The following is a 13,901-nucleotide window of genomic DNA, read 5'->3' as shown; positions in this document are numbered from 1 at the left end:
AGCATACATTTTGGGCGCCGCAAGAGAGAGAGAGCGAGAGATCTGCACATGAAAAGCATGTGCAATTCAGCCTTCTTTTAAAAAGGATTAAAAAGCTGAGTGTTTCACACCATCCAAATATTGCTCAGCTTTTTAACAGGCTTTTTAGCAAAATTAAGATAATAGCGAACTAGCCTCACATCTGCAATTAGCTCTTCCAAGGCAAAAGCGGAATTTGAATATAAAATAAATAAATTGGGGATGAATTCTGAATTGATAAAATTGATTTGCTCATTTCTAGTATGTATATTTATACATACCTCCTTGTGTGTCATAGATCAATTTTTTAAATTTATTTGCTAACTTTATGGTGGTAGCCTTGAACTGTTTAGTCAGTGCTTTTTCATAATATGTTTATCTATTGCCGTTCTTGTGATTCAAAGATCAATTTTCCCCTATTTTTTATCCACTAAGTTTTTGGTGGTAGCTTCGAACTGTTCTTTCAAAAAGGAAAACAGAGTGTCTCATGCCAGGAGACCAGTTCTTTCTGGGTAACCACCCTTTAACAGAGCACAGCAAAGAACATTTGCTTGTCTGCCTGAGAGGCCATAGTTGGGGGTACTGTATCGCCTTATGCAGAGTGGCGGGGACACATGAGGACTATTGTAAGCCAGTTTCTCTCTTGCTCTCTCATATGAGAATGTTTTATAACAATTTGTAGTGCAGTTGGAGCATATTTGAATTGTGTAGAATCGATATGAACCCGAATAAAAATTTTTGACAAATTTGCCCAATCGGAAACAAAACAAATGTTAAGAAATTCGCTCATATTTACTCATTATTTTTATATATATATATATATATATATATATATATATATATATATATATATATATATATATATATATATAATATATTTATTTCGACAAATTTTTCAAAAACTTCCATTCAGGTTTGAGACTATTCTACCTGAATCAGATATAATGTATATATTTCAAAGCTTCCATAACAGATTTCATAGTTTTTGACCAAGCAATCCTATTATAAGGCAGCGGGATCTATCAGGTGATCCAGCAGAACATTGTGGTTTGCATTATTAATGGGGGCTGCAATGTGAGCAGAGCCTAAAATTTCCCATGATGGAAGACCTCAGCCAGGGTATAGAGATACATAGACATTAGATGGGATCTTCTGATAAAACTGTCTGTCTTTATTAATACAATCATTAGTGCTTTTTGTGTGTCAGCGCTTCAGTGTTGTCTCGCAGCTTCCCATCAGGTTGCCTTAACACTTGCACCGCAGTTGAATTATCTTCTCACAGATGAACAAATCATGGAGGATTTACGGACCCTAAACAAGGTAAAAGTTTATTCTTACTTTTTGTTTCACTCTTCAGTGTTATATAACTGTATTATTCAGTTCACATTTCATTCAAAATGTGAATTTTTTTTCTGTACAATAAGCGTTGTCTTTAAAGAAAGGAGAAGTCCAGCTCAGGTCAGGTGTGAATACGTGGCTTCTTTATTTCAGCGGTTATAAAATTCCACACAGCAAGGTGCAAACAAGTGACGCATTTCAGACCTCTATAGCATCAGGGTCCTTCTTCATGACAAACATAAAGAAGGACCCTGATGCTATAGAGGTCTGAAATGCATCACTTGTTTGCACCTTGCTGTGTGGAATTTTATAACCGCTGAAATAAAGAAGCCACGTAATCACACCTGACCTGAGCTGGACTTCCTTTAAAATCGCCTGTATATTTCCGCATCCAGGTGCGGCGTCCGTGCCCGGAGGGTGTTGTGGAGCAGGTGAGAGCTGCCTTACACTTAATCAATAAGCGTTGTCTGTATTAACTTTTTTTGCTGCCTGGGTTTTTTTTTTTTTTCCATCTTGCACTTCTGGTAGCCAGAATACTTTTCACACTTTAGGCATGTACAAATAAAACCTGAACATGGCTGGATTTCTTGCGACTGCCATGGCGATCCCATTCATTTCTATAGGATGACCGCTGCTCAGCGATCCTGGCCGCCACAGGTGTCGCGGAATCAGTGTAGATCTAGCCTTAGTGTATTATTCGCTGGCACGACTTCTCCTTATCCTCTTACTGTTGGGGTTCCTCAGGGTTCAGTTCTAGGTCCTCTTCTCTGTCTCTACACACCCCATATTGGACAGACTATCAGTAGATTTAGAAAAAAAAACATCTTCTAAAATGTTAGCAGCTCTAATTTGAAGAACATTATTAGTGTATACAAAAGTAGGGTCCAACAGACCTAATGTGTTTTGCACTCTCCTAGTAGAACACAAGACATTTAAAACCATCAGGACCAATGGGAATGAACACAGAAGTGAAACGTCACGGATGCAACATACAGCATATTATTTAGATAGCATAATAACATCATGATAGTAGAAAAAGAAATGAAAATCATCCAAGATGAAATAAACATGATTAATAAAAATATAATCATTTTCCAATTCATGCCTGCTGGTGCTCTTGTATCTAACATAAGTATCCAGAAAGCTCCTGTGGCTGACAACTGGTGTCTGTCACCACCCCTAATTTGTCTTCTGACCCTTTCAATGCCAAAGCAGTTGAAATAGTGAAAGGGGTATTCCGGTTGTTAGAAGTTATTCCCTATCCACAGGATAGGGGTATCTATCAGATCGGTGGGGGTCCTACCGCTAGGACCCCCACCGATCACAAGAACACGTGCCCCGTACCCCCTGCAGCTGCCCTGAAATGACCGGTTAGGGTGGCCACTCCATTAATCTAATCTAAATTATATGCTATATGTTTCACCTGTGACGTTTCACTTCTCTGTTCATTCCCATTCGTCCCTGATGGTTTTAAATGTCTTGTACTATGTTTGTATACCCTGATTTTGCACTGAGAGTGTGACACACGTAGGTCTGTTGAACCCTACTTTTTTGATGTTCTTCAATACATAGTAACATAGTACATAAGGCCGAAAAAAGACATTTGTCCATCCAGTTCGGCCTGTCATCCTGCAAGTCTGACCCACTCAAGACTAGAGTTAGAGTCAGAGACAGTTAGGCTAAGCTGTACAGGAGTAATATCTGTTGATCTCGCCAAGAAGCTACCCCATCATAAAACCGCCTAGCCCCCACTAGGGCAATAGACCTGACACCCCTTGTTTCAGCAAAGAGCCATACGCACAAAAGTGCGTGTGCAAGAATTTTAGTAACACTGTCTCACTCATTTTAAAAGAGATTAATAAAAGCTACGTATTATTTTATCTCACATGGTACACTCACGATATAACGTTAATCCTGCAAGTTGATCCAGAAGGAAGGCAAAAAAAACCCCTGTGAGGTAGAAGCCAATTTCCCCACTTTAGGGGAATAAAAAATTCCCACCCGACTCCAATCAGGCAATCAGAATAACTCCCTGGACCAACGACCCATCTCTAGTAGCTATAGCCAGAAATACATCCAGGCCCCTCTTGAATTCCTTTATTGTACTCACCATCACCACCTCCTCAGGCAGAGAGTTCCATAGTCTCACTGCTCTTACCGTAAAGAATCCTCTTTTATGTTTGTGTACAAACCTTCTTACCTCCAGACGCAGAGGAAATCTGCTAATGTTTTAGAAGATGAATTTTCTTGTGCTGAGTGCCAAAGCTAGGCATATGGATCACATCTTCATTGGCATAGATGATTTCTGCGATACATGGTTGGGTGAGCTGTCACCTTACTATTATGATGTTATCAGTAGATTTGGTTTTCAGTGCCATCTCTATGCAGATGACACCCAACTTTACCCCTCATCCACTGACATCATCGCTACTTTACTACAAAACACAAGTGACTGTCTCTAACATTATGTCCTCTTTCTATCTAATACTGAACCTCCCAAAAACTGAACTTCTTGGGGGGAGATTTATCAAAACTGTTGTGAAGGAAAACTGGCTTATTTGACACTAGCAACCTTTAATTTTTCAGAGCTCCTTTGGCAAATGAAAGGTGGAATCTGATTGGTTGCTGTGGGCCACTAAGCCGGTTTTCCTTTACACCAGTTTGAGAAATCTCCCCCATTTCCCCATCTACTATCACACCTAAACTTGATATTTCAATTTCGGTCTGTGGTACTATCATAACCCCTGGGCAACATGCCCGCTGTCTTGGGGTTATGTTTGACTCGGAGCTTTCCTTTTGTTCCCCATATCCAATTACTTGCACGCTCTTGTTGTCTGCACCTCAAGAACATCTCTTGTAGTTGCTTTGATTCATTCTCGTCTTGACTACTGTAACTCAATACTAATCTGTCTTCCTCTCACTAAACTCTCCCACCTTCAGTCTGTCCTAAATGCTGCAGCCAGGCTTATCTATCTCTCCACTCGCTACACCGATGCCTCTAGCCTGTGCCAGTCACTTCAGTGGTTGCCCATCCACCATAGAATACACTTCAAACTCCTCATTCTCACCCACAAAGCTCTTCACAGTGATGCACCTCCATACATCTCCTCCCTCATTTCCATCTACCACCCTGCTCGTGCTCTCTTCTGTTAAAGGGGTTGTCTGGGATTGGGGACTTTGGTTTAAGTGGACCTCAGACACCTAAATAGTCCATACATGCGTGTTCTACCTTTTTATATGCATTTTGTGATGCCCCTTTTGTCACAAAAAAAAAATCGGAGCTGGAAGTGAAGATTTTCTCAAAGTGAGTGACGTATCGGGCCCCTTTTGTGGAGAGCAACGCCTCTTCCGCTTCGAAAGGAACCCGGTGACGTCACCGCCAGCTACACTCATTATACGGAGGGCGGTAACTAGGCGGCAACACACAGCGCTAAGCCACGCCTCTCTGGTCCGGTGACGTCACTGGCACAGAAGCTAATTGTGCAGAGCACATTGAGTGCGTGTTAGAAGGGAGGGACTGAGCGTGCAGGCGTAGGATCAGGCGGGTTTAGAGGCGTAACTATAAAGGAGGAGGGATATGTGAGGCAGGAGGTAGAATGTCAATGAGGGGGGCGAATGCACGAAGGAGTTGTTAGTAATATGATGGACAGCTTAAAAAAAACGCGATGCTAAGCTGCGCTAGGACCCACAAGGCAGTGCGGCAGGAAGTTACCACACACGTAACATTCATGTAAACAATCATTGGGGTAACGTCAGGGCCCTGGAGAAGTGGTAAAAATACATAAAAACATCATGGGGGACCTTAAATCAGCTATATATGGTGAGATAACATGTTTTTTAAAACATTTTTATCCCGGACAACCCCTTTAATGACCTAAGATTAAAATCCACCATAATTTAAACCTCTCATTGCCTTCTTCAAGATTTTTCTTGAGCTGCACCTACTCTTTGGAATGCACTTCCCCGGACAGTCAGGTTAATTCCCAACTTCCTTACCTTCAAATACGCCTTAAAACACTTCTTTTAGGCAGGCTTATCATGTTCCCTAAACTCTTTTCCTTTTAACCCCCCTCCCCCAACCCTTTAATATGAACTAAACACCATCTTCTGACAGTAATCCCCACACCCAAAGCACTGGCTTTCGCAGCTCAGCCTCACAACTCAGTTTCGTACCCTGGTGGCTTGACCGATTTGTAAAACAAACCAAAATGACCTTTGTATCCGCCCCCAGAAATTATTTCTGCCCTTTAAAAACCAGATAATGACACATCCTTTTTTTCAAATCCTTTTTTATATTCAGACTTTTTTTTACATTCTATTTTCAGAACATGATAATGGGGGCTGACATCTTGCCTGAGCTGTTAGCAACATTTAGAGAGATGCTTTACAGCAGCCACCACAAGCCATGATGTAGAAAGTGGAGTACTGCACACTGTAATGGCTGGTGCTCGCGAGGACTGGATAGTCGTAATTAATAATGTGAAATTGCGGCACAAGCCATAGACACAATGGACAGGAGGGGACTTCTATGGGACAGTTTTCTAGGCATGCTCTATTGTGAATGATGGCTCCTATTTTTTGGTCTGAAGCAGTAGCGCAGTCGGTGTAGTCTGCTCAGTTCCTGCCCTGGCATGGCGGCCGGGACTTAGGAGACCCACAAAACAACTGCGCTCTGGATCACCACAGGAGCCTGGCATTGGCTGCAAAGTTGTCCATAGCCTATACATTAATTTTGTAAAAGTCAAGAGGATTATTTTATTTTGTACTTGCAAAACCTTTTATTTTTATTTCAAATATAATTTTTTTTTTTATTCTCTTACAGTTAAAATCCCCAAAAAGACCTGGTAAGTTTCATCCTAGTTGACGAAAAATAAGGTAATGATGATATCATGACGAAATTCTACCTTGTTTGCATTGCTGCTTTGATAAAATTTTCAAAAATATATAAGTTTTTACCTTTGGGAGTGAGTTTTTACTTTGTCTCATGACCGACAACCATTTTAATATGGTGGGGAAGTTGCTGTTGACCCCTCGTTTTCCCTGCAGCAGCTGTAACATGAAAAAAAAGTCATATTTAATGCAGCCATTCAAATGTCTGCATCGGGGGAATGGTATAGCGGACAGCAAATTTCCCCTGCAAACATGTTCTGCCTGATCTCTGTAGTGGCTTCATTATGAAAACGGGTTATCTTCATGCGTCCGTGCCCTTAAAAAGGAACGGTCGTCCCTCATGACATGTCTGTTTTAGTTACTACTTGCATTCACCATGTAATAATTCTGGAGCTTCTACTTTTATGACTTTGTTTTGTGCGATTCCTCTTTTACTCCTTCTAGAAGTTTATGAAAGAATTGCTAGCAGTCTTCAAAAAAAGCTCCACCTGGATGTAATTAGTTAGGGGGCTGGATGTCCCTCCCTGCACTTAGTGTGACTTAGAACCTATATGTTTCCTTTGCAGTATCGCCTTCGACTCCAGAACATCTTCCAGCAACACAAACGGAGTCTCCTGCCCAACGCTTTGAAGCTCGGATAGAAGATGGAAAGCTCTATTACGATAAAAGATGGTATTGTATTTCATTTTTATATATGGTAATAACCCTGATCCTGAGGTAACCAAATTAACCTCTAACCCTGGGAACTGTGTAGCTGAAATACAGGGCGCTTCAAAAAAAAGAGGCCTTTAGTTATAGTAAACAAATTCTGGTCTTGAAAAATGAAAGCTTACAGAATCGGTTTTCTTTTAGGCAGTTTTCTTAAATCTGCCCCTTTTGTTAGTTTAATCCTATATGCAAAAGGACAGGTTTAAGATGGCGAGATCACAGCAAGAAAAATCTTATTGAGTATTTAAAGTTACATGAACCGGGTTGTGACAGTACAACAAAATTTTCAGATCAAGGGTCCATTCACACGTCCGTAAGTGTTTTGCGGATCCGCAAAACACGGACACCTGCAATGTGTGATCCGCAACTTGCGGACCGCACATCACAGACACTATAATAGAAAATGCCTTTTCTGGTCCGCAATTGCGGACAAGAATAGGACATGTTCTATTTTTTTCAGGAACGGAATTGCGGATCCCAAAAAAACTGATGCGGATCCCGAAAATGCAGATTTGCATCCGTTCCAGCCCCATAAAAAAATAATGGGCCCGCAAATTGCGGAACGAATGCGACCCAAATTACTGATGTGTGAATGGACCCTAAATTTGATAACTGTTCTCTGCATAGAAACTGCATTTCGCATTGGGCGAAGCAGTTTGGAACCACTGGCTGTTTGCGTCATGGGAAAGGTCTGGGTGCCCAAAAACTTCTGAAAAGACAGGATTCGACCTTTTGTATGAGCATAGCCCTAGAAAGTCAACCAGGCTGACTAGTATAGAACTACAAACCGCAGTATGGCATATCTTCCGAAAACGTCTGGGTTGTAAGACATACAGATGACAACCAGGAACGCCATGCCTTGCACTGACTTGCAGGGCTGATTGGAAGAGGACGAATTCTACGACCGCTAGTGTTCAACAATGAGGCTATCCTTCAGCTCAGTCTGAAGGTCAGTCACCACAATGTTAAAACCTGGGGCTTAAAGTCACATACTCTTATTGAGCGCATGACCGACTACCCCAAACTAAACGTGTTGTGTACAGTGAGCAGGCACAAAGTCTATGGTCCCTTCTTTTTTGCCGAAGATACTGTCACTGGCTGCTCCTACCCGGAAATGTTAAAGGAATAGCTTATGCCACAGATCTTCATCTATCAGCAGGATGGTGTCTCATTTCCAGTTGGATGTTTGCCGATACCTGAATTAAACTCTACTAGAACATTGGATCGGCCACGTTGGAATAAACCAGGCATGCCCAACCTGCGGCCCTGCAGCTGTTGCAAAACTACACAACTCCCCAGATGCCCTGATAGCTGTAGTCTGTCTAGGCATGCTGGGAATTGTAGTTTTGCAACAGCTGGAGGGCCGCAGGGTGGGCATCCCTGCAATAAACAATTCACGTATGCTGTGCTGGCCTTCACACTCGCTAGATCTAACACCCTGTGACTTTTTTCTGTGGGGCCACATCAAGAACTCAGAGTATCTGTCACATTAGTGGTGCAGGCTGTCAAGGGCTGCTGCAGGGGGCATGTGGGCCATAGTGAAGACACAAAAATAGGCTTTTACTGGCCAAACCAGCATGTTAGCTGTGCAGCTAATACAACAGATTACATACACGGAATAAAGTTACGTTTTTTGTTTTTTTTCTGCTATAGTTTTATAACTCAACACATTTTAAAAAGAGATACATAACCAGCAATTATGTTGATCCAATCTTGGATATTAAGACAATAATGTCCAACAATAAGAGAAGGTATCTCTTAAGCCCACCCATGGGATGCACCTAGGTTTTAGAGGACCCAAGTTCAGAGTCCCGATCAGACCCCCAATGGTCCTCCAGTCAGACCTTCATATTATTAAGTCCCCCGATCACAGCCCAATGGGAATGACCCCTATTCAGACCCTCATGCTCAGATCAGAGAAAATAAAATAAAACCACTTGCCTCTCCTGCTCCGGATGCCACTTCCACCCCTGTCATGCTGCTTTGTGACCCGACTCCGCACAGCTTGAGGTCAGAGTGCCGACGTCCTCAAGCTGTGCGCAGGACATAGCACAGCGAGCGGTTTAGGAAGACCAGAAAGCGGAGAGTACACAGCCCGCTTCCCTATCCTCCTGTACTAATGAACGCTTCTATAATGGAAGAGCTCATTAGTATTCGACCCATAAGACACACTGACAAAAAGTGTGTTTTATAGGGTGAAAAATACAGTATGCTCTTTTGTCCTCTGACGGATGAATAGGGATACTGTGGGAGTGTTTCTGGCACATCCAGCAGATGGGCTCTGCAAATTTCCATCTACATGCCCACTAAAAAAACTTATATAAAGAAACAGACTACAGATATTGGATCAAAGCCCTTAATCCAGGCATAAATTCTGAGGTAGATAAAGCTTTAGGTTCTAATAGGTGTTTTAGTTTTATAGATGATCATTTGCATGCACTTCTAATCGTTTTTTTTGCTTTTATTTTTTTCCAGTCTTTTTCAACCAGTCTGAAACTTAAGAAAGCTTTATGACAAGTTATAACAGATAATTCACTTTATTAAAAGAGTATTTTATTGTCTCTAATTTGACAAGCTCATATAGGTAGTCCTATTTTTCCCATGCACTCTGGTCGTGATTGTTACCTGTAGATAACTCATATTCACATTTAGCCACTAGGTGTTGCTGTTTATAAAGGAATCCATTTAGAATACCAGTGGTCCCTCAAGTTACAATATTAATTGGTTCCTGAACGACCATTGCACATTGTAACTTGAAAACTGGTAATTGGTTTCCAAAGCCCAAAAATGTCATCCAGATCAAGAAAAAGTAAAGTTTAAATTAAAATAAGCAGATAACCAAGACGAATAAAGCAAGTCCTTAAAGGGGTTCTGCACTTTGTTCTAACTGATGATCTATCCTCTGGATAGATCATCAGCTTCTGATCGGCGGGGGTCCGACACCCGGGACCCCCGCCGATCAGCTGTTTCAGAAGGCAGCGGCGCTATAGCAGCGCCGCGGCCTTCTGACTGTTTACCGCTGGCCGAGTGACGTCACAACTAGTATCAACTAGCGTGGGCGGGGCTAAGCTCTGTTCACTTGAATGGAGCTTAGCCCCGCCCACGCTAGTTTATACTAGTCGTGACGTCACTGGGCCGGCGGTAAACAGTGAGAAGGCCGCGGCGGGGGTCCCGGGTGTCGGACCCCCGCCGATCAGAAGCTGATGATCTATCCAGAGGATAGATCATCAGTTAAAACAAAGTGCAGAACCCCTTTAAGTAAAGCAGACAAGAACATATGCTGGAAGCTGTAGATGACTTTCTGTGGTGACAGCAGGAGCTTCTTTAGGGTCTTGCATAGTTCATAGATGTACCAGTAAAATAAAATGGAGTCACCGCTTAACTGGTGTCCAAAGGAGAAGCTCACCCCGGCACAGACTGGGCAGTACAAAACATATAGTACCACATAGGATCTACTAGACAACCAATAAAGGTGTTTTAACAGTGAAATAACCATGTTGATTGGTTGGATCTGAGGCGTTATATGTTCAATCTAGTTTTAACTTTGATGGCCCATGAGAGACCATTGTATGTTGAAAATATTGTATCTTTTGGGATCACTGTAATATCAATTACAAGTTTTATATGGGGACAGGGACTTCACGCTTAAAAATCTCAGAGATTGCATGACTGCCGCTGCATTTAAACTCTGTGCGGTGTGGAGGAACAGAGGCCTTTGAATCGCGGTTTATTCATATGGCAGGCCCCAGCAGTCACACATCCTGTGAATGGATGATGTATGTTGGGGCGTCCTAAAGACAGTGGGTGCTTGTGCATCTGCTGATTGACCTCTTGAACCCCAAATCCCAGTACAGTTCTTGCACTGAAGTACAAAGTATAAGAATTTTAAATAATAGAAGAAAATTTTTTGTCTCAAAATTAAAATAAATAAAGTACATAACAAAATGCTAATCGGCTGTTTTCACAAACGCTCCATACACTGTTTAGCGGGTATGCCTGTGTACAGCAGCGCTGCTCCCATTCAGCCAGCACACAGTGTCCTGAGCTGAATGGCAGTACTGCTGTAGCCAAGCACGCCCCTACACGATGGACAAAGCTGTGTAATTCCGGTGCCAGGTTCTGCTGGTGCAGTTTATGAAAACGGCTCATCAGTAGGGGTGCCGGGAGTCCTACCTCTGCTAGTCTAATATTGATGAATATATTGGTCATTTAATAGTTAGGTCCTGGAAAACCTCCTTTAAAATATCAGACAAGCCCTGCAGTAGCTTAAAATAAGAAATCATCTTATACTCACGCTTTCTCCAGCGCTGTGCTCTGTGGAGCTGGTCTGGTCCTCCTGCTGCTGCTTGTTTACAAAGTCAGTACAAGATGAATTTTTATTTTAAGCTATTGCAGGGCTCATCGAACATTTTTAATGATCTCAGACAACCCCTTTTAAAGTAGCGACATAAAGAGAGTAAATAATGAGAAAATGGCTAAGTGCTTTTGTATTATAGTTACACCAGTAAAATCTGATACTCTACATACTAGCTATTTTCAGTGCAAACAGTTTAATAGTAGAATAATTAAATTGGTGCAGGCTTAAAAGGGTTCTCAGGAGTGATTTAAAATGGTCGCAAGAAACCTGTCCTAGAATGAGGACTGGTTGCAACTACATGCAGAGCTGCCTAGAAGGGTGAGCGGACAGAGCCTCACTACACACTACACTCTGGCACTTGTATATTATACATATTGGTAAGTTTTCAGGCTGCTCAGCCATGATGGCATATCATAGGCAGGCAGGATTGCATCATTACCATCTATTGTAGTGAGGCCCCGTCCCTCACCCATCTAGGCAGTTCTGCAGGTGGTGGCAACTAGGCCTGATAACATTCTAGGACAGGTGGCCATTTTAACTTATTCCTGGAGAACTCCATTAACTGTCAAAAGTGAATTGGTCCTGTAAGGTTACACAGAATGACGCTTCAAACCACCCACAGTCACTGATTTGAAAAGCCGTTCTTTTTTTTAGAAGATCTGATGGTCTTCTCTAGAGATGAACGAAGCGAGCTTCGGATGTTACATCCGAAGTTGCTATGTTCATAACTTCGGATTAATACTGTATGGAGATCCGTCTCAGTATAGTATTAGAATGTATGGGCTAAGATGAACCGGAGTTAGTTATTCACGAAGTTGTGCGTGACTTTGTTGAATAACTTGGGTAATTGATCTTTAAAGTGGAAAAATCACTTTTAAAACAAGTACCACGGAACCGAAGCCAAGTTCGGTTTCAAGTTTTAAAGTGATTTTCCACTTTAAAAATCAATCACCGAAGTTATTCAACAAAGTCACGCGCAACTTCGCGAACAACTAACTTCGGCTCATTGTGTAGCCCATACATTTTAATACTGTACGGAGGCGAATCTCTGTACAGTATTAATCCGAAGTTATTAACGAAGCGGCTTTGGATGTAACATCCGAAGCTCGCTTCGCTCATCACTGGTCTTCTTCGTCTGGACAACCCTTGGTGGGTGAGAAGCATCTTTGCTGCCCTGTAGCTTGACATTCCCCGTAGCACTGATTTGAAATTGTAAATGCTTCTGATGGTGAAAGATGTCACTGTTTCTGCACTTGTACTGACTTTTTCATTTGATAGCAATGTATAATTATGATCTGCAGCCAGTTTAGCAATGCCTTTTAAATATTCTGCTTCTTTAGTTGCAGGAAACTAAGAATGATCCGCAGCCAGTCTTGTTAGGAAAGCAGTGTCACGCTATCCCTCTGCGGGTAAACAGCTGAGATTTCTCCGGTAGTCTTAAAATGTCACAGTAATTGCTTTGACTGTTTCAGACATAGTAACGTTAACATCTAAAGCAGTGGTTTTATTGTCCTTATTCTTTTTGTTCTTTAAAGGGGTTTTCGAGTGACCAGCTGTTCCTGAGTAGGTCCGATGCCAGAACTATGCTGCTCCGTTCACCATGTAGTGGACATAACTGGTTACTGCAGTGCTGCTGCCATTCACTTCAATGGGGAGAATTGCTGCACTAAGCTCGGTCCACTACACAGTGAATGAAATTGTATTTTTGTAGGATGCCCTATTCCTAACCTAGCAAAATACCTACCAGATCAGATTAGTGGCCTTCAAACCTGTGATCAGTTTATGTAAACCCTGCTTGTGCGATGCGGTGCTTCCGGACACTCTGCTCTTTGCCATTTTAACACAACATTAAAATGGGGAACTGATATGAGTCCTTCACAAATATAAAAAAATGACATATTACAACAGAGAAGGTAATAAGGGTGGTTTCCATGCTCATCTAAGTTGTACATCGTGGACAGCCAGTATCTCATTGATGTTTGGTGAGTAAGAGGATGTTTGAGCTGGTCTATGGAGTGAGCTAGTTGATGCTGTTATAAACGGTGTATTGGGTTAGGTACAGTTAGGTCCATATATATTTGGACAGACAACATTTTTCTAATTTTTGTTCTGTACATTACTATAATAGATTTTGAACAAAACAATTCAGATGCAGTTGAAGTTCAGACTTTTAGCTTTAATTCAGTGGGTTGAACAAAATGATGGCATAAAAAAATGTGAGGAACTAAAACATTTTTTAAACTCAATTCCTTCATTTCAGGGGCTCAAAAGTAATTGGACAAATTAAATAATTGTAAATAAAATGTTAATTTCTAATATTTGGTTGAAAACCCTTTGTTGGCAATGACTGCCTGAAGTCTTGAACTCATGGACATCACCAGACGCTGCGTTTCCTCCTTTTTAATGCTCGGCCAGGCCTTTACTGCAGCGGTTTTCAGTTGCTGTTTGTTTGTGGGCCTTTCTGTCTGAAGTTTAGTCTTTAACAAGTGAAATGCTCTATTGGGTTCAGATCAGGTGACTGACTTGGCCATTCAAAAATATTATACTTCTTTGCTTTAATAAACTCCTGGGTTGCTTTGGCTTTATGTTT

At 41.7% G+C, this 13,901-nt stretch overlaps 1 protein-coding gene across 2 annotated transcripts in view; it reads left to right on the top strand.

Annotated features, from left to right (window-relative positions):
* Positions 1-13,901, top strand: part of SUDS3 (SDS3 homolog, SIN3A corepressor complex component) — a 48,202-nt gene that overhangs the window by 30,696 nt on the left and 3,605 nt on the right. The window contains exons 8-11 of one of the 2 annotated variants that reach the window (XM_040416018.1): positions 1,277-1,338; positions 1,752-1,787; positions 6,179-6,200; positions 6,813-6,918. In XM_040416018.1, the coding sequence (XP_040271952.1) occupies positions 1,277-1,338; positions 1,752-1,787; positions 6,179-6,200; positions 6,813-6,918 (226 nt within the window). The remainder of the gene's footprint in view (positions 1-1,276; positions 1,339-1,751; positions 1,788-6,178; positions 6,201-6,812; positions 6,919-13,901) is intronic. The other variant, XM_040416019.1, reaches the window with a different exon arrangement.

This window comes from Bufo bufo, chromosome 2, assembly GCF_905171765.1.
Source record: "Bufo bufo chromosome 2, aBufBuf1.1, whole genome shotgun sequence".
NCBI classification, from domain to species: Eukaryota; Metazoa; Chordata; class Amphibia; order Anura; family Bufonidae; genus Bufo; species Bufo bufo.
Note: the sequence above shows the minus strand (reverse complement) of the source record. Positions and strands in the feature narration are given on the sequence as shown.